This window comes from Siniperca chuatsi, linkage group LG6 (genome assembly GCF_020085105.1).
Source record: "Siniperca chuatsi isolate FFG_IHB_CAS linkage group LG6, ASM2008510v1, whole genome shotgun sequence".
Taxonomy (NCBI): Eukaryota; Metazoa; Chordata; class Actinopteri; order Centrarchiformes; family Sinipercidae; genus Siniperca; species Siniperca chuatsi.
Window position 1 is genome coordinate 10,409,716 of NC_058047.1, and position 21,361 is coordinate 10,431,076.

Here is a 21,361-nt window from a genome sequence, read left to right on the forward strand (position 1 = left end):
GAAAGGTATCAATAGTATAAATGTTGTCAGCAATGCAAATAAAAACTCTAAATGCTGTTTTGGGGGGTTAAAACTAAACTAAACTAAAACTGGAGTTAGATGCCCTCTCCTAGTTTAAAAGCTGCTATAAAGAAGTCTATGCCCAGTTTGATGACATTATACTGAAGATTTTGAAATAGTCTAGCAATAGTCTAACAAAAGTGGGAAAAAAGAATTTTTGCCCCCCAGCTGGTGGAAAGTGGTCGACTGTTCATGTCATTCTTCATAGTGTCAGAAAAGCAAATGGGGGTGCTGTTGAGCTTGCTAGGAAACAGGCGCACGGCAGTGTTTCACCAGCAAGAACAACACACGAACTGAATTTCTGTTGCCAAACCAAAGCAATAATCCACATAGTAATCTGCCATACAGCTCAATCCACCAGGCCTCACAATTTAATAGATGTATTTGGTTTAACAACATGGACAAAATTACATACACACAGTAGGACATAAAAAGATGCAGATTGTGCTTCCAGTAACCACTTCAGCACCAAGGACAGCGCACATTCCTTTACAGTATAGTAGATCACCCCATGTTTTTAAGCAGGTCATATGTTTCCAGTGAAATATACCACATAACATCAGTGCTAATGAGAGAAACTTAGGTACAAAGATATATTTTGCTGGGTGATACTGTATATTTCTCTGGGTTTACAGTTAGAGCTGCACTGCAACCACCAAACATGAGTGAGCTGTGTACAATCTGCTGTTGTCACCCAACTACATTAAGTAAAATCAAATGATCCAAACAGTTATCCTGTGATTTAATTTTGAGCTGCCACTGTGTGAAGTTTCCCAGTGCAGCTTTAACAGATTAGGGTCTTTTTGTTTTGACATTCTCCCCATGATTCTACTTTTACGGTTAATCATTTCTAAACCAACCCCCTAAATTGTGTTTACTTCACACCCACGCATGCAAACAAACAAACACATACACACACACATGCAAACACACACACACACAGACACCCACGCTGGGCCACAACAGAGACGATGGAGAGAGGAAACAGATAGAGGAAAGCCTTTGGAACGCCAGATAACAGGATTAGACAAATTACATTTCAACTGTGACCATGAATCCCGTTTGGATGTGCGACTTGTTTTCTCTCGGCTTACAATGGCAGCCATAAAGCTGTGACAAAATGGTGGTTTTCCAAAATAATAATGTGCTGAAATTTTGCATGAATTATTGCCTGGGTATATTCGCTCTGGGTTTGAGCTGCTGCTGCTGCTGCCAACACCTGAAGTTGTCAGGCATAGAAAAGAGTTTAACAGGAAGTGTTGTACGTTTAAAATGACAGATGAGCGTAGATTTACACATTCTCAAACACAGTCTTGTACTGTTTGGGTTCAGTGCATAGCTCAAGAGTACTTAAATTCCCAAGCAAACCTCAACGGGATAAGCAGCCAGAAAAAATAGATGCATTGATGTTGAGGGAGGCACGTGTCTTCCACTTACCTCATCCACATTTCTGAGGACTCAGGTTGAATTAACCTTGCAAAGGCAGCCCACAATTTTCTCTTCTGTCATTGTGGTCTGACAAGGCCATGGATGAAAGTGCATTTGAAGTACAGTGGATGACTGACAGTTCTCTTTTTCAATCAGACATCAACATGAACTGTTCCTACACCTGATGTGACGCACACACTAAGTACTGGGCTGTCTTGGGTCTTTGTTTCCAGTTATACTGCATGGTGGTTGTCAGTGTTTTCTTTAAACTTAATATTTGGTATTAAGTCACACAGTTGCTGAATCATTTGTCATTTTATTTTGATAACACCTACTTACCTACACTACAACTAATTGTTTGTTTAACCAATAAGTGGTGAGTATCATCATCTAAACACTCCCTAGTGTTCACTGATCTGGTGGTTTGCACAATTGATTCTTACTTCCTAGGCTTAAATGATATGTATTAACATGAAACATATCATGAATGAAAACCAGGATTCAATAAGAATATGATTTTTGATTCAGCTTACTGATTTCTGAAAGCATAGTTTGGACCTACTGTAGCTCTTACACCTACTGTGTTTTCATCTACATTGCCCATTTGTCAAACTGTATAAAATATGAACAGGAACCAAAATCAATCAGCAGAATCTGAATCAGATCGCTAAAATCAAAACGATACCCAACCCTAGCAAAAACATTCCCTTCAAGATGGATTCTGGCTTTGCAAGGCTTTGTCACAAGCTCCCTTCTGTAACCTTTACATTCTTGCTGCTCCTGAGAATAGTATAATAGGAAGTATAGTGTAAAATCCTACATGAGCAAAAATAAATTACATATATTAATTTCTGAAAAATGTTTTTAGTTTTGAAGGGGATTTGTATGTCAACAGTTAATTTAGTAATCCTTCATTTGAAATTACAAAATTGCATTTGACCGATGAGTGAGCAGGTTGGTGTCTTGTTCAAATATACTTTGTTCTTCTGGCACATTGTGGGGATTGAACCTGTGGCATTTATGTTACAAGTATGGATGGTGTTAGTGTGTTTGGAGGAGGAGAGTCTGACACTGGCTGACTGCTGGTCTGCGAAATTTAACATCCAAAGAATCAATCTTGTAAAAAATCCTCCTGGGCAGTCAAGGTCCTTCAGATGCTCCTGAAGACTGATGGCCAAGACTCCAGAGGGAACACTCCATCAGAGAGAGAGAGAGGGAGAGAAGGAGGGAGGGAGGTAGCTCCTGAGATATTCTCATTGCTCTGATTTGCCAAAAACAGCATATGGGAAACCTGTAGTTTTACAACTAGAAGGGTTTTTATCCTACAAACAAAATAACCTACAGGACAAAGGAAGGCAATAACGGAAGTGGGCACAATGGAGTGCCAACAAGCTGATGCAACAGGCTGATAAAACAAAATATGAAAGACCAATGATGGCAATACATGATATTGCCTAATCTAACATAATGGAGTGTAGCAGACTGAACCCCGGCGCGCTTGGCCCGCTTTCCACAGTCGCTCCACTCTTCCCCCGCAGCATATTTCTGCCTTCAGACTGGCTCATATTACGTAAGACCCTCTTTCTTGAGGTTGGCAACCTATAAAAACACAAATGATAACCTTTGACCCTGACACTTACAAAAATCTCTTCATCTGAGAAGACATAATCTGTGCTTATCGATGTTTTTGTGCCATTTTTCTGTCGCTATTTTTCACGGATATAGGTAGCTTTGTAAGAAGAAGTTGTCTCCATTCTTATTCCCACCTGCAAAGCTCTGATTGGTCGATTGTTTCTTCATCCGAGGAAAACAGTCGTCAGTGAGTCAACTGTTCTTTTATTTACAAAATAAATACAGATTAAAAAAATAATAATGAGCCCTACATATACTGGATTGTACCAAAATGTAACATAACATGCTATTAGTATAGTGTAACAAGATGTAATATGATACCACCATTTACAAACATCAGCATTGCTTACAGCCTCAGGATACATATAAGCCCACCAAGATGACTGACAGCGTGGTAACTTGAACAATGATAGTGAGATAAAAAATGTATTTCCTGCCTCAAGCTAAAATGTTGCAAGTAAAATGTAAAATGATTCAAGCTTTAAGAAAAACAACAGCTTGTTGAAAACTAATCTATTGTGCTGATCCCAGCATGCAGTGCAGCTCCAACTCACAACAAACTGACACACTGCATGGACTCTGTGAGGTTTTCATCATCCACGGGGAATGACTCAACTGAGACACAGCTAATTTTCATATTATTATGCTTGCCACTTTGATGGAAATGGAGCTACAGACTTGTTGCTTGTTTATTGTATTTCTGACAGCTGTGAAATGAAATGAAGTGTGTGTCACAGGAGCCTTGAAAACCTGAGTTGTTATCTTTCTTAATGCATTATGTATGTACAGTACTATAAGCTGCAAACAACATGAGTTCTGCTGCCTCAAATGTACTGGAATGAATCATAATTTATATGTATTATGTATCAACTCTTACTTGTCTGACATTTGTGGTGAGTGTTGAGGTTCAGTGGTTATTTAGTAAATGAAACACTTGTGCTTTTTGTGCACTGACTGCAGCTAAGTGCTATGAAGACTCTGCTGTCTGTTTTAATAGGTTTTTTATTAGGATGTCCTGATTTATTTGGTAATGCATGAGTACGCCTGAGTGAATTCTGTATGTGTACATGTGAATGTGTAAGTGTGTATGTGTGTGTATGAGAGAGTCTTATCAGTATTCAGGGCTCTTCAGGCAGTATGGGGAATTGAAGGCCACTCTAATCCAGACCCAATGGTGACTGATCCAGCTCTCTTTCTGTCTGCACACAGAGTGTGTGTGAGTGTGTGTGTGTTGATGCAGATATCTCATTTCTCTCTGTAGTTTGTCAAACGAAGTAAACTCAAATTAATCTAACCAACAAGTTTGCCTCAAAGTGCTTGCAGAGCAACATGTAAACAGAGTGAAAAAAAATCTGTGTTATTTTGTGTCTGTGTGTCTGAGTAAAGGATGAGGTGGTGACAGCGGTGACTCCATTTCCATTTCCTCCTTGCAGTACTCTCTTGCAGTAAGTCTCTGTGCTGGCATTAATTATGAAAAATAGTTTGGTGTACTGATATTGCACGCACTGGAGAAAGTTATGAAGAATGATGTTAAGAGGAATCTGTCAGCTGCCATCCCGTTTGGTCTCCACAAATAATTGAAGGCTAATGTACTTTCTGACAGAAACATGGTTTATGAGCTCGGTGCCAGTGTAGCGGTTCAGATCGCAGCATGTGGGAGCAGCACCGCCTCCTTTTCTTCTCCTCACTGGAGAGTCTGTCAGGACTTCCAGCTCAGTTTGTTTTTAATGAACAAACCCATTCAGATACATGGTACATGGTACATATCATCAGTTTGAGATGTTCAACATATCTCAGAAGCTATTGTGTAATGCAGTTTGGTCCTTTAGTTTTTTTTCTGACCTCACATTTCTTCAACCTGCCTCATTTGCTTCTACTGCAGTTAGTCCCTGTTTCCATATTTAGAAAGTACAATGTAATTCTATGTCTAGACTACATATGTAATGCAGTTACTGTTGAATGCTTTAAAATACAAACATGCAAACTAACATTGATCCATTTTTGAGTGTCATGATAATGGGCACAATCATCCCACATCGCAATCAACACAGAAAAGACAAACTGCTGAAAAACATGGGAAAATATTGGATAGGGGTGCATAGCACACAAAATATTATTTTTGTTTTAAGTTTTAATATTTGAAATTGAAAAGTTGTAGCTCAATATTTACATATTTCCTTTAGGTAGCTTGTGTAATGGCAAGAACAAACGTACTGCATGATTGTATAACATGCACATGACTCTCTGATATAACATATATATGACTCTTTTGTGTACCAGGCACATAACTGTTTGACGTCAATACGTGATCTGTGTATGATTGTTTGGACTGCGTGATGAGAACAGTTCATTGATAATGATGATATGGAATTACAAAACATGCTATTGACTGTTGTGTCCAGACTTCAGGGACACTTGTCTTCCCGGGCTGAGGAGCCTGACCCTGAAGACTGGATAAATAACTGATGCTCCTTTCCCTCTGTACTCATTCAGAGGTGGGGTACACTCTGAACAGGTCACCAGTCAATCACAGGACTGACACATAGAGACGGACAATCATTCACGCTCACATTCACACCTATGTAAAAGCTTCATACACAATCATTACAAAAGGAACAGCTGTTAAACGATGAAAAACTTTTTTTAACATCACAAACGCTGAAATTACTGTATTTGTATATCTATTTTCTGTACATTCTCTTTGCTCAGATTTTGACAAGAAGTCTTGAAGAGTCATATGGGTGGAAATGGTAAATTGGCAGAGTACTCTTTTAGTACATCCATGGCCTATTGGACAGCTAAGTTGTCCTATTTGTTTTGCCACAGACATGAACAGGTTTTCTCAATAGGCATCTCATATATACTGTAAATCCAACATTGCCCAAATTCAGAGTGCTCTGAATTAGTCTCTTATTTCCACCATTTTGCCCATTAAGTGGTTTGGCTTTTTATGTGCTGTTGTGTATGTATTGAACTCTACTTTAGCAGTAATCACACAGTTGCAGTTCTTGGTCAGTACCACTGAGTGAAGGTGTAGTTGCTGTTCTCTGAGCTTCCCACTGTGGCGAGCTGGTGAGAAGACCCGCATATGCAACCATGTGGAGGGAGCATCTCTATGGTGAGGAGGCCAGATCTCATTAGACTGGTCTCTAATTAAATGACACTTTGCACCATGATGGACTGACAGACTTCATCTATCACATCACATGTACAGGACAAACTGCTCACATGAAAACATAACACACACAAACACAGACACCAGTCCATTCAGATATCAAACAGCAGGAATCATAAGTGACAGGCTGAGAAATTAGCTCTGTGTGCTCATGCAGAAAAGTGCGAATGTGTATGTGTGAGTGTGTGTCAACCTCCATACACATCTTCACCCATAGTGCTACTTCCTTACATCCTTCCTTTCTCTTCTTGTAGTTTCTTACTCCCTTCTCCCTTCTTCCTTATATACCTTCTTTCCTTCTCCATCCTTTTGTTCCTTTTTTTTCATTCTACTTTTCCTTTCTCTACCTACACAAAAAGCCCCCCTCCTCCACCCCAATCATGGGTCTGACATGTTTTTATCAGCAGTAATAGATTTCACTTCACCTAGACAAGCCTCAGCCTGCAGATTAAAACCCCCTTACCAACTGAGACCCTCGCTGCTAAATCAATTTTACTGCTGCTCTGCCATAATGCTGCATGCGTCTGTTTGTGTGTATTTCAGTGTGGATGAGATAGAGAGACATTGCTCAAGAATATGCACATCTGATGTTTTGAAGACTTTGATGTGTACAGTAAATATCTGTGATGTTTTCATTCTAAATGCTATAATTTTCCGTTTCTTTCCTCTCTGTCTGACAGCAGTGACCCAGCAGTGATCTGACCTGTTTCACTGATTGCTTGTAGCAAAACTGAAAATTTGTTTTAAGAACTGGACAGTTAGCACAACTAATGATAATTGTTATAGCTGAGTAGACAATAAAAGGAGTGCAACCTACAGAAACTTCATCAACAGGAACATCCCATGCATTCATTAATTCATATAATGACAATGCTGTGTTTATTTGCTGTGTTACAGACAGGACTTTCCTACTTTTCTTTGCTAGTTTCCTTACTTCCTTACCGTCCTATCCTTACTTCTTCATTCCTAGTCATCCAAGTCATTCCTACAGTAGGCATTATCTAGTGCAAGTACTGTATGTTTGTGTGAGAGATGTTTGTCTGTTCTCTTGGTGCCACCTTGTGGAGAAATGTTTTTACGCTTGTTCAGTTAAAACTGTTACACTTCCCATTTCTTCCAATTCCTCACATTTCTTGCTTCTTTCCCTCCCTGCTTCCCTCTTCTCTCCTTAGAGATGTTCATGCAGTGTGGCTTTCCAGCGGTGTGACCTTTCACCTTTGATTTCTGACTCGACTTCTCTTCACCCTTACTACCTTCAAACACTCTTCTGATGTAAGTATATCTATCTATCTATCTATCTATCTATCTATCTATCTATCTATCTATCTATCTATCTATCTATCTAACTACCTCTGTTATTTCTCTGCTTTCAGGTGTTAAGCAACGTTGCTGAACGTGAGTTTAACAACAATAATCACAACCAGGTTTATTCTGTAAGACTTATGCGTCTTGGAAAGTTAATTTTAATTTAATTTAGTTTTGTTAATTTCAAATTTGCATACTGTGTGTTGGTGAAGCAGAATGTGATTTACACTATATATGAATTTTGGAAAATTTTGATTTCTTACATTAAGTTAAATACTTAATATAACATCTTCAAAAAAAATAGTTTTTATTCAGACAAGCAAAGATGAACATAATGTAGTAGTTGCAGTTTGGTGATCAAGATACTAAATGAGTATAAATAAAAAGAAAATTAAGTGTAAAATAATTTATTTATATATATATTCAGGTGTCTGTATGATGGCAGTCCATTTCTGTATAGAAAAGTTGTCACTAGAGATTGACAGATTTCAGCTGTACTGTCATAATGCATGCTTGTATTTACACTGTGCATGTTCTCTACCTAATTCTCTCCACATAATTATAGAATGACCTTTTGAGTTTGCTCTATTACCACACTTACATAGAAAATATATTGCAGCACATTGTGTCTGTGTTTACTGTGATACTGACCTTTCTGTGATTTGATTAAACTTCATATTTGTTGTGCAGTGGGAGGCTCTTGTTAATGATGTCACTTACTGTGTCAGAGTTTGATGGAGAGCTGGTCGGATGACAGCTGGAACTGTTGTCATAACCGGAGGAATACTGGCCACCGTGATACTTCTGTGTATCATAGCTGTGCTCTGTTACTGTAGACTCCAGGTATGCCTGTTTGTGTGTGGGTTTGAAAGATGTTTAAAACCACTTCAATATTAATCCTTCTGCCACATTGTATTATCACATCACCTCACAGGAGACTGTCGACTAGAGAAGAAGAGTAATACATCGATGAATACCAAATGGCCATCAAATATATTAAAATAATCATATGATACTGGCAGCAAGAAATGTTAATTATTTCAATTATATCGAAATTGTATTTTGAATATTAAGTAAAAATGTGTAGTTCACAGTACACTTTAGACAGTTTAAAGGCAGTGATTCGGCGTAGTAAACTAAAAACCTCTATCTTAATAAGCCTTGAATACTTTTCTTTCAACAACAAAAGCTTCTGCCTGTGGGAAGAAAGACGTCTACAAGTTCTCAGTACAGCTTGTCTGTTTTAGGAGTGTTATAGAAATGGGTGCCAGTATCTTAAAAAAGGACACAGTAAAGCAAGTGACTTCTTTTGTAACAAGAAAACAGCATTTGAATATACTAAATTCTTGAAGCATATTGATTATATTGGAAAAAGTGAGCTGACCTCACCCTATTTGCAGTTTCTTCATTTGGTTTAAGAAAATAAGATAGCACTAATAATGAACTCAATGTTGTAGACTGCCATTCAGCCTGTTTATGCTAAAAAACTGTGTTGAAAACTGTTTTGTTTGACATGTAATGGACTTCTCTCCACTGTAGTACTACTGCTGTAAGAAGAATGGGTCTGACAGCGCCTCCATCTCTCAGCAACACTTTGCCTGCAACGCCTGCAGTGTCTCCGGCCTGGACGGGTCGATCGTCACCCCACTGTCCATGTCGCCACCAGAGCCGCCTGGATCCTCCAACCCCACCAAACCCACAGGGGGGCAACGCAGTTACTGCCCCACCTGCTCACCATATGACTCGCCCTTCTACATCCGTACCACTGATGAGATGCGCAACGGTGGTGAGCGTATCACCTACATGCCCACACACTATGATAACCAGGCGCTGGCGATGCCGCTGCCCACCATCCGAGGCTCCCTGCTGAGGGAGACCCGGGGCCGGCCTCCTGATTTCTACACTAACACCCGAGCCATCAGCACCGAGGTGTGACCACCCCAACACCACCTATACACACAGAGACTCTACTGTCTTCACTTACACACACAGGAGCACCACCACATTTATTTAGGGCCAGGGGTTCGGGGGGATTTAAGTGAGGATTGTCTAAGCTAACTGCTGAAGTGTGTGACAAGCAGGGATCACTTTCAAACCTGGTTCATCACTTTATACCCTTAAATTTTAGGTTTTCATGTTCACAAAGATAATAATTCTGTAATTGATGGTAGATACAACTGTAGCTGTAAGGTTTCTTGTAAGAAAATGTGTTTATGCTCCCACATGAAGGATATGGTTGTAAACTTGTAAACTGTCTGTTGACTGTTATTGTGTCTTTACTGACTGAGGGCTCTCTTAGATCATTTATGATTTTCCCTTGCTACACATCTTCCTAAAAGACAAAAAATTTGTATAATGAAATATGTAGTAAATATTAAGCAATTTTGTCATGATAAGCAGAATGGAGACTGAAATACATTTCAAAAGAGGCAAAAGAAGGAAACGTCAATATCCCCTCTGCAGTTTTCTGGATCTCTGGAAGCATGCTTGAGTTAAAGGAAAGGTGTAAGAGGATGGACGAATGGCGCTTTGTCTATGCAAGCTGTCTGGCAAACTAATGCAGCTCTTCATCTCCAGTCATCTCCTTTTAGCAGTTTTTGGCTCATCATGTGACTTTACTGGAGGAATATTGTAAGCACGGTGCACACCCAGTGAGATATTACAAAACTGTACCTGTAGATAGACATACAAGCATTTAAAACTGGATCATGGATACAGTAGTTCAAAACCTCTTGGGTTGCCAGGTCCACACTGAACCATCACTTTCTCCCCTATGTAAACCTGTGAACGAGCAAGGATGCCTGTGCCCTTGAACGCAACAGTAGTAAGCTTGAAATTAATGAGCAAATTTCTGTTTTGACAGTGATGCAAAAAGTTTGATATGTAAATAATAACCAGAAAGCAATGAACGCATCTCTTGATCCCATTGTGTTATTGATGGAGAGAAAGAGATGCACCATGGGATTTGAACATGATGTATTTTGAAAGAGGGAGTGTGATTTACTAGTTTGTGCTCTTTTGTCTACACACTCCTCCTATACTACTCTCATGTTGAATCTCTGAAAAGCAAATAACCATGTCATTTATTTGAGGATGTTAGAATACACATTTATGTGGTTAAAAAAAGTTTCACAGTGCCCATTTTCTACATGACACTTACCCAGCATTGCTTGCCATACACAATAATATTTCCTGTGATATTTGTCTTTATATTTCTGTGTACAGCAGGATTCAGCGAGGCTAAACAAGCAGTGCAAGAAACCTTAAGGACTTGCATGATGTGACAGTGTTGGATAATTTTGCAAGATTTTCAGACAGGCCTAGTGTTATCATTCAAGCATTAAACGAAAATGCTCTTGCCAACTTTTTTTCAGCAGTGCATATAACATAATTACACTTCATTGATCAGCAGCTACTTCATTTATTTCTCAATTACTTTTTCATTAAGGTTAAATAGATGCCAAATGCAGTCATTACACTGTCCATCTTGAAACTTCTCAAGACCATTTTACACAAGAATTGTGGGTTTTCTCTGGATTAACTTAAAAGGGCAAATAAATGTACAGAGGTCTGGCAAAATGAAAGTTCATCACTAAAGATTGACAGGTTTGATTTTTGGAAAACTGGTGAAATCTGGCCAGAAAAATCTGTGCTGGAATCTCTGAAGAGGAAATAAAACCATGTTTCTCCATGTTGTTGTCCACTACCACAGATAAGGATTTATTGTCATCATTCATTTATTTAGGTATTGTATTAACTATATATTTTACTACTTACTTAACTACTTATCTTTGAAAATGGAAAAAAGCTTTTTAGAAATGTGGTTAAAACAGATATCGTACCTGATGAATACAGAAACAGTAATATTTGACAGTGTTAACTTTTGACAATTAAAGATTTGTAACTGCTTGAAATGGCTCTTTGTGTGATGATTGACATCACACACACACACACACACACACACACACACACACACACGCACCTATTAAATGTGAAATACTTTTTCCACAGATACATTTCCACATTACATTTATTTGATTTACTTCATCAAAATGTTAAAGGAGAAAGAAGAAACTAAACTCTTCTGTAATATTCATGTGCTCTGAAGGCAGCATGAACTTTGACCTCCAGCTAATGATTGTCATGAGGCAAACAACCACTACCAGATGCTGAAATTAATTTTCAGAACAAAGCATTCATTTAGAGTATGTTTTTCCATAAAGAATGCCTTTTTGGGTAAAACATAAGCCTTGATAGCTTTCATACGTTTTCATATTTTCCCAGTTTAACCATTCAACAAGAAAGAAGGGATGTTGAAATGATGCTACCTGATGGGAAAGCATGTTCCCCAACAACCCTTATTTTATGTGAAAAAATAAATGTATGTGTGCGTATGTATACACATATGTAGCAAAACTGTTGTGACAAAAATTACAAATTCCTAAACAGAAATTATTGTCCAGTGAATGTAAGAGGTGTGTGAGCCAGACAATCTGCAGGAGTACAGCGCATGCGTGAAATACGCTAACATTCCAAACCGGAAAGCTGTCATTAAACCTCCCAGTGATTCATCTTGTTAAACATACACGATCTTCGCTGCAACTCTTCTGACAGCTAGCAAGCAACTCTAACAACGCTCTAAACAAGTAAGTTGACAGCTCTTTTATCAACGCCTGTGTTCATTTTAGTGTCACTCTTACATGCTGTGAGAAGAGAAACGTTGTTTTCCTTCTTCTTTCTTGTAATTTTCCTCCGGAGCCGGGCGGGGTGTTGCTGAGTGAGGTCGCTCATCCGAATAGTGGTCCAACTGTTTTGGACTTCGAGCTGGTTAGCGTTAGCCAAACTTAGCTTTAGCTCGCAGTTCTAGCCTGGCAGATATAGGTACTTCCTGTTTAGCCTGCATTCACCTGTTCCGACAGCTAGCCCCTCTGCTTGTGACAAACCCATGTTATTATTACCGCGGCGCTGAAAAGGCTGTGGTGACTGTACTGATAAGTTGGCTTCCCGCTAGCTAATTTTCCCTTGCCTGTCTTTTTCTGTGTGTGTTGTTTGCATTAGCTAGCTGCTGTGCGAGGAGTCTGTCCGCTTTACAAATCTGCTGTTTATGTGATCCTGACCTCTCAGAAAGGCGTTTCAGACAGAATACCACGCCAATTCCATTTAACCTATTAAATGTCCCTTAAACAGCTGTTTAATGAGAAAAGCTGCCATACTAGCCTGCTGCTGATCCTCTGAGACACTGTGATGTGCTCCATCCAGGCCTGCAGACACCACTGAGAGCAGCAATAACAGTTTACTGCAGTAATTAATGAGAAAATCCACCCTAACACAGAATAAGATAATATTTATTTGGTTTTTGGACCACTAAGGCATTATCTATAAGCACACAACTGTCTCCTCAGCTGAAAATTGAGTATCAACATCTGAATTAATGAAGCCATCAGGTGACACTTTTTGGAATTGAGCCATTTACACAGTATAACTGTGTAATTCAGAAGGGGCTCATAGAGCTTTTGTTTGACATATTCCATCCAATTTAGTTTTATTTAATTGGAGGGCTTACAGCTGTGTACTAAAATGTACCCATGCCTCAGTAACATCACTGGTGTTACAGCATTTGTCTATGGATCAGCTCCAGGATTTGTCTCTGCATGTCATCATCACTACAGTCTGTGTCTTTGCTGTTAACATGGAGGAGACACTTTAGACTTGACATTCACAAGCCATAACTGAAGCAGGGCCAGGTGATACCAACAAAAATATTAGTGTTTTTGATCTTGAAATGGATATTGTCTGACAGTATTTTGGGGATGGCACTTTTAGAATGTGACAGAAATTACATGAATCACAGTACTTAAACTTAATATCCTGTTATGAAATCATAAATGATAAAGACAGTGGGTTCCCCGGTATATTGTGAGAAAATAACAGAAGAGGTGGAGGTGCCATACTATTTTTCCTTAGGGGGAAAAACATGGTTGCATTATCACACTTGTACCATGTCTAGTTATGAAAAAAAACTTTGTTTTGAAATGCACAAGCTGCTCCAGTTGATATTGGTAATATTTTAAAAGTAAAGTTGCTGATGTAGAGCTGCAATGATTAGTCGATTAATTGATTAGTCGATAATCAACTATTGTAATTAATCATTTAGGTCATTTTTCAAGCAAAAATGTGCAAATATTGCTGTTTTCAGCCTCTCAAATTTGAAGATATTCTGCTTTTCTCTTTTTTATATTATTGTAAATTGACACCCATGTGTCTTGGCTATGTAGACTGGTAAATCATTTGACAAATGTGGAGCTTCTGTATGCTTGATAGACTGGCAGTAGATTGTAGCTGTTTGAACAAAAAGTAATAAACAGGTACTAGTCTGATGTAGGCCAAGCTTTAGAATTCGCACTAAACCAAAGTTGCCTTTTGTTGTGTGTCTTGATGGGGAAGTGTTTCTTTGTCATGAACTTTAATAAAGAGGTAGCATTACACAGCCAGCCAGAGAACTAACCAGTATATCAGGAATTTATTAGCTTACATTTCACATTGATTCATCAGATTTACGGAAATGCATAGTCTTGTATGCAGTGTCGTGTTGCTGTTGTGTTTACTGTGTGTAAAACAGGTTGTCACAACAGTGTACTTCAGGTTGAAACAATGTACTTCTTCATAGTGGTAGTCATACATTTGAATTCACCATAAACAGACAAAAGTGATAAGCTCATGTATTTGACTATGAAAATAACTCTGATGGCTTTAGCATCAGATGTAACGGGAAGTGATTCAATGACAAGTGTAAGGTGTCTCTAGAGAGCAGACACAGACACGAACTTGTATTCGCCAACAAGCCTCAGAGCAGGTTTCACTCCTAGTTGCAAAGGAGGCTGAACTGTGTCTCTCTGTGAGGCTGTGTAGAGAGTCACCTGGCTCAATCTTGTTCAAATGTTAGGACTGGCTAACGTTACTTGTAACATGATGTGTGATAGATGCCTTTGCACAGAAGGGTTTCTAGGAGCAGTATTACGTACAGGGAAATGAACTCCCAACCCATGACAGTGCTAATGTCACACCCTGATCCCAGTATGGAGTTACCCATCCAGACACCAAAGACACTACTGTAACGAGATTGCCCGTTTAATAAACTGTGTATTGCTTGCCTCACAGTCAGAGACAGTGTACAGTGGCCAGCATGGACAAAATCTTAAAACAGACAAGACCAAAGACTGCATATAAATGATTCTTTTCAAGCTGATACTGTCCTGAAAAGTTAGTAAAATCAGACTTGCAGCAAACAAACAGCCTCACCCTAACAGTGTTATTGTCTTTTATACTCATTGAACAGGTTTGCCATGCTGCAATGACAGGTCTGTTCAGTGTGCTCACTGTATGCTTCATTATCACTATCAGTGAGTGAAACGATTCAGTCAGCAGGATGGGAAACCTTAGCTGTGTTCTTCACAGGAAGGTCAGTAGGCAGGAGATGAAGTTAGATTGAGGCACAAGTCAGACATAGCCATCATTATATACAACCAGAATAGACATCAAGCCAAATGCTATCACCAGCTGAAGCATCAGTGGTCAAAAGGAAATGTTTGCCTTATCACCCAACCCTGTGAAGTATCTTGTACACAGGGTATAAAAATATCGTCAAATACAATGTGAAAATAGATTTTGGGTTGTTTCAGTTAACTTTATAGCTCTTCATACCCACAAAGTTTACTGACACTGTTCTAAGTTTAACAAAACAGCAGAGCAAGTCAACCCATTGAAACGCGCACACACAACCTCACAGACGTAATGTGTCTGGTTAGACCAGTGCCTGTGGGTGTTGTTCAGCCTCTCTACACCACTGGCCACTCACAGTTTCCATACAGGCAGTGGTTGGGTAGCAAGACCTCCAATTGGGAGTGTACTGGAGCAGCAGGCTGGTAATGACTGGGTGCAAATTTGCTGCTGTGTTTACAGTTTGAGTTACAGTCAAAGAGGAAGCAACTGTCCGCACACACGAGCAAGAATGAGAGAGGTTAGAAACTGTGTAATCTGGATAAATACTGTTGTATGTATGTATGTATGTATGTATGTATGTATGTATGTATGTATGTATGTATGTATGTATGTATGTATGTATGTATGTAATAACCAGATTTGAAATGACCACCTGGAAACTAATGGATGCCAGTAAAATTAGTCTTAAATGTATTCAGTCAAAGACACCTACCACATTTTATTGTGATAGTTTTGTACAATTCATGTAACAGTGTGTTTCTGTGTGTGCTAGGGAGATTATGGGATGTTCTGTACTTGCACAGTCAACATTTAAGTAATCATAATTAATAGCCAGTTTAGTATGGCTGGAGTGTGTTTACCACATGCTTCAGATCCAGTCTGACTTTAGAAGAAGAGACATGAGAGCCAAACATAATAATTTCCCAACATGCCCTGTTACTATCTGGGTTTTTTATCTGGGTTCCTTCTCATTGCAGCTTCTTCCCTAAGTGAATCAGTTGGAGTGTTCACTTTTCTGCTTCACGCTGCTCTGTGTAATTGAATAAGTGTGATTGGAGCACATGACCCTGTTGCTTTCCTCATGTATGTCATTGTGTGTGTGTGTGTGTGTGTGTGTGTGCACACACATGCGTGCATGAGTATAATTTGCCAGGCTTGAGTGTGTGTGAATGCCTTTTGTATGCATGCAATGCCCCCTTCATGCATTTGTTCTCGACTGTGTTTTTTTTTTTTCTGTGAGTGTGTGTGTACATGTATGCATGCTCCTCCATGACCATGGCACAATTTCTTAAAGTCCAAAGTGACATCTTCAAATGTATTTTTCTGTCGATCAACTAATCTCTGGTTATAGTACATTTGTAAATTTGTTTAGTAGGAGGTCATTATCATTTGTGAAAGCTGAAAGCAATAGGTAAGACTAGTAAGACTTCACTTAATTGTTGCTGATCACTTGCTAACATGGGCATTTGTCTTTAATTAAACAGTACCTTAGAACTGTTACAAAAAGCTTTATTAATTATGTGTGTTTTATTTATCTATGCTTACTTACTTGCTTACAGCCAGGTTTCAACTAGCTTTGCATGAAGACATGTTTGTTTGTGGTGTAGTCCAGCTCATGGCAAAAATAATGAGCCAGCAGGATGTAACATGTAGAGACAATGGGCTGATACAGATGTGCAGACAGACTTTGTCAGTGTCTTTGTCTTTTGGTGCTGTGCTGGTAAACATACACGTAGAGTCCACAAGAGTAAACGCAAAAAGAGTAAAATGCATAACAATTAACACTAGCCCAACAGTTACTTAGATGATCACAGGAAAAATAAATTCTGCTAAATCACAAAACAGCTACAAGAAAAGAGTGCCTACTAGATAATGCATCAACAAGGGCATTGAGGAGTAGTTAAAAGATGCCTGTTAATATTTGTTTGGTCACATATCTGACAAAATATTTGCTGTAACAATGTCAGTTAAACTGCTATAGAATTGTTCCAGTCATGATTGCTACTAGCAACCAAATGTTCACCTAAAATCAACTGCTGGTGGCAGAGTACTACATATGCTCATAAAGTTCTGTATCAAAAGCATGTTGAAAATAGAGCCATCCAGAAATGTGGCTGCCAGCTTGGGCCTGTCAGACACTGTGACAAGCAACTGGCAAATTCCAGAGTGATCTGGAAGACAATAATCACACATTAAGCACTGAAAACTATTTTAGGAACAGCAGATTTGCGGTTAGGTTTACAAATTGTACTTATTTCTGGGCTGCTATCCTTAACTCAAAGATGACAAAATGTTTTGAATAACTTTGGCCTGGTCTCACAACCCTAAAATGTAGCCTACAAAACCAAGTTGTTCGGCCAATTTCTGGCACGTCCTTGCTGTGCCCTAATACCGAATGGGTGTGTTGTAGTTTGGTATTGCCTTGCTGCACATTGCAGTGACAACACTGTACATGTTACCTTAACTACGACCTAATAAACCTTGTGTTATTAGTCTAATAGGTCCTAGACAGATGTGCCTACTTTGTGTATAGAAAGCACTCTCAATCACTTATATAATCTTGTAACTATAATTTAAGTTTCACAAGTAAGAATTTTACCCACTCTCTCAACTGTTATACAGATGTCTCGAATGCAAATAGTTGTTTTTTTTTGTAGTTTTCAGTATGGTGTCTAAATATCAGAAAAACACCAGTATAATCTAAAGTAGCCCGTTTGTTGTGCATGCAGGCTGCCTTCCTACAGAGCTGGGCGGACAGGAGAGGGAAGGGGAGAGCTTTAACCCTGGTCTCTCCAGCCGACTCTGAGTAATCCAGCCAGCCATGGATGACAGCTCCTCACTTGGAAAAGTCAGCAGCTCTACAGAGTCCGTGGCCACCGTCACCAGTGAGGAGTTTGTTCTGGTACAGTCCAGTGCTGCTGGGTCACCGCAAGGCTCTGGGGGCAAACCAAGACTCAAGGTCAGAACCACACGTGGAAAGATTGTTGACTTGAACAGTGCAATATGTAATATTCATTCACAAAATGATCTAACATGAAGCCACTTGAAGGCTGCTGGTCAGATTTGCAGTCACAAAAGGTCAGACACAGCAGCTAAAACACCTTTTTTCCCATCACCCTCCACCTGGATTTAGTAATCTACCTTTTTTGTTAACCCTGCCAAATGTGTCTCTGGCTACCACTAGAACTGGTGTGGCTGATTAGATCATCAATGTATGTGTTTGTACCTGCATTGACTCAGCATTGACTCAGTCCAGGAAGCTCCACTCTGTCTTCATCTATCTTTGTGTATCCTTATCCTCACCCTGTTTTATCTCTCCTTGTTTCTCCTTGTCCTCATTCCCAATTCTTTTCCTCTCTCCCTCAGATGTCTTGGAATGGGAGTGAGCAGCTGGAGAAAGCAATGGAGGAGGTGTTGGATGATGATGATGAAGTGAAGGTGGAGAAGAGCAGTGTGGAAAAGATGGAGAAGCACAGGGACCCAGAGAGCCGAGTCCTGGAGCCCCAACTTGCAGGTATAGATCTAGACTGTTCAGGCCCATTTACAGTCATTGTGTCTACTTGCAAGCAGTTACAATCTGCCAGTCAGCTGTTCTTTCATTCACCCAACCATGCACCAGAACTGAAATATCAACTATATTGTACTTGTTCCTTCCAGCTAGCAAACTCTTCAAAGCATCTGATTGAATTGTGAGTCTTACTGTTTGGCACTGTACATACTGTAGTTGACAATTTCCTGAATTCTATTGGTATTTAACTAGTTAAATCAGAACATACCAGTGTCACTGTGACAGTATTCAAATCTAATTTGTCATATTCTAGTGAACTTGGATCACTATCATTTAGCTTGTGGTACAATGAATCACAACAATGGAATACTTAATTAGTTCAGGCAAAACTAAAGGCTCAGGCCATAATGGAAAAAATGTTGCAAATAAAAATGCAGTTTTTTCTTTCATTATCATTTCTCCTCACACCGTTGTCAGTTCAAGTTATCATGGGGTATGTGTTTCAGAGAAGTATAAGTAAATATAAGTCTTTTTTCACAGAAATTTTACATCACAGAGTGGAAATAACAATGTGCAAAGCATTCTTGGATGAAAAATGTTAAAAAATGAGTTGAGTGCTTGAAAAAATGTAGCTGCATGCATGCCATTGACATACCAAAATCTATTTTTGCCATATCAGATTAGCAAGGCTGGTATCTGAACTCTCTGACATTGGCTTAATGGCTCTGTATATCAGCAAGGACAGGTTGGTCCCAGACAGCTCAACCAACATCAGTGCAAAAACAACATACTAACAGTGGTTGATATACTGCACTCTTTAGCTCAGTGGCAGATGCAAGGCATTAGCAATACCAGGGTTACATCTTACAGGTTCCAATACCTGTTGGGCCTCTGGTTTCATGTCCATCCCTGTTCAGTCCCGGTGTTAAAGTCAAGGGAAAATATCTAGTACTCCCATCTACACAATTTGCTTGTCTGGAGTACCTGTCATGCCCAGGATCTGAGAAGTCCAATGAAAAGCATTTCTGTATTCTGTATTTTTGGATAAAATCTGTGGAGGATGATGTAGGCGCGTGATACGATACGATACAATTTTATCATCAGTTTACACTGAAATTCATTTTGCATCCTTGGGCAGTTCTGTTTAAGAAATGCACACATAGGTTGAGCATACAGTTACACATATGACACTTTTTGTAGAGGTACAAAACACATCAAACAGTCATGACAGTTATACATATCACATTATATCCTCTGGATCTCAGTTAGCAGCACACTGATTTTGGTTTAGCAACAGGTTAGACAGACTGATAAATAAAATAATTATTCAGCCTGTTTTAAATGGAGGGACTTTAAAACATGCAATGAGTCAGAAGAGATACTGTTAGCAAGTCTGAGCATGTTCTTGTTGTGAGTTGTGATATGCCCTTCCGGTGAAGGTCTTCACTTTCAGGTAAAATGAAATAGCTAGTGATACCGTGTGTCACAGAGGAAAGAAGAACATGACTGTCTCTCTCAATCTGTCTACGCCTACAATGGAATTAGCAATGTTTTTAACAATGGAGTGTGTAGCACTGCAAGAAATCAAGGTGTATCAAAACATTTGCACAGTACTATACAATTATTTTTGAAAATACTGTGTATGGTCTAAAAACAGGTCTGGCTATTCTGGCAGCTGGTGAATACAGGAAAGAAAGTAGTTTAAAGTTAGAGAGTTGGAAAATACATTTACATTTTTCACCTGATCATCTGCTGCCTTGTTAAATTTTAATAAGTGAAAATATTGTTTTTGCATGAGAATAATAATTACCATTCATGTCATATGTGCCTTAGGTAGGTCAGTTGTTACCAACTTTCCTGTATGGACAAACTTTGTTCAACCCCATAAAAATGTAAAGAAATTTTAAATATATTAAAATAATTTTTGAAGACAGAAAGTTTTACATTAGGACTACATGTCTTAATTTATTTACTTGCAGTTAGTTCATTTTTCACATCTTCAGTGGTGACAGTTGTGTTGCACTACTGTTTAGTGAACTAGGAGGAAATGGTTAGCGTGGTGCAGAATAAGAGCCAGTCAGCAGTGGAAGTCCAGCTGCTACTCTATTGTTCTGCTTCCTGTTCCCCCCCCCCCAATTTCCTGTGCAGTTCTCTCTCACCTTTTGCTTATTTTTTACTTTAAATCCAAGAAATGTCATGTTCTCATGATGCTTTGATGGCATGCCTGACTCATGGGGTATGTTGTTGTTAAAAGCTAATTGTAACAATTGTTATTTTATCTTGGTTCAAATTTGGTTCACATTAGCTTATTAGTTTAGTTTTCATTAGTTAGCTTATAATACTGACAGAAACCCCCAAGGACATGTTTCAGCTTTTCAGAAAAATTTATGATATCACAACCTTTCTGTCTGTCCACAGAAGCATGTCCAGTACCATCCAGCCCCACAGTGCTGGAGGAGGACAGCGTCCAGTTCAACAAGTTGTCCTACCTGGGCTGCACATGGGTCAAAGCCCCTCGCAACGAGGCAGAGGCACAGAGCGCCATGGCCACTCTGCGGGCTGAAAGCGCCATCCCCATCCCTGTCACCCTGCACGTCCCCTGTGGACCAGATGGCTCTGTCAGGTCAGCCACTCATTAAGACAAAGACTGTGTATATTGAGATCTGGGTCTATTAAAATGCTCTATGATGAAAGGAAAGTAGATATGTTTATTAAGATTGGTAGTTTAACATATTTAAACTACAGATGTAATA

At 39.2% G+C, this 21,361-nt stretch overlaps 3 protein-coding genes across 6 annotated transcripts in view; all 3 read left to right on the forward strand.

The window, feature by feature from the left end:
- tdrd5 (tudor domain containing 5) overlaps nt 1-7,728 on the forward strand; it is a 47,624-nt gene extending 39,896 nt beyond the window's left edge. Inside the window, exons 15-16 of one of the 3 annotated variants that reach the window (XM_044200161.1) lie at nt 7,468-7,567; nt 7,669-7,728. In XM_044200161.1, coding sequence (XP_044056096.1) covers nt 7,468-7,566 — 99 coding nt within the window. In that variant the 3' untranslated portion in view covers nt 7,567; nt 7,669-7,728. Of the gene's footprint in view, nt 1-7,467; nt 7,568-7,668 lie in introns of those variants that run through there. The other 2 variants (XM_044200160.1, XM_044200157.1) reach the window with 2 other exon arrangements.
- A 600-nt stretch (nt 7,729-8,328) lies between these two features.
- fam163ab (family with sequence similarity 163 member Ab) lies at nt 8,329-11,514 on the forward strand. Its single transcript, XM_044200165.1, has 2 exons — nt 8,329-8,443; nt 9,140-11,514. The coding sequence occupies exons 1-2, from the start codon at nt 8,351-8,353 to the stop codon at nt 9,533-9,535; spliced, it is 489 nt and encodes a 162-aa protein (XP_044056100.1). The 5' UTR covers nt 8,329-8,350; the 3' UTR covers nt 9,536-11,514.
- A 576-nt stretch (nt 11,515-12,090) lies between these two features.
- Nucleotides 12,091-21,361, forward strand: part of rabgap1l (RAB GTPase activating protein 1-like) — a 121,484-nt gene continuing 112,213 nt past the window's right edge. Inside the window, exons 1-4 of one of the 2 annotated variants that reach the window (XM_044200444.1) lie at nt 12,091-12,246; nt 17,830-18,059; nt 18,467-18,614; nt 21,027-21,231. In XM_044200444.1, the coding sequence (XP_044056379.1) occupies nt 17,922-18,059; nt 18,467-18,614; nt 21,027-21,231 (491 nt within the window). In that variant the 5' untranslated portion in view covers nt 12,091-12,246; nt 17,830-17,921. Of the gene's footprint in view, nt 12,247-15,497; nt 15,618-17,829; nt 18,060-18,466; nt 18,615-21,026; nt 21,232-21,361 lie in introns of those variants that run through there. The other variant, XM_044200445.1, reaches the window with a different exon arrangement.

What these genes read in the sequence shown, in the direction of transcription:
- fam163ab (XM_044200165.1), top strand. Translation starts at nt 8,351, where the DNA reads ATGACAGCTGGAACTGTTGTCATAACCGGAGGAATACTGGCCACCGTG. An exon ending in TCTGTTACTGTAGACTCCAG is followed by an intron (nt 8,444 to 9,139) that starts GTATGCCTGTTT and finishes TCTCCACTGTAG; the next exon opens with TACTACTGCTGTAAGAAGAA.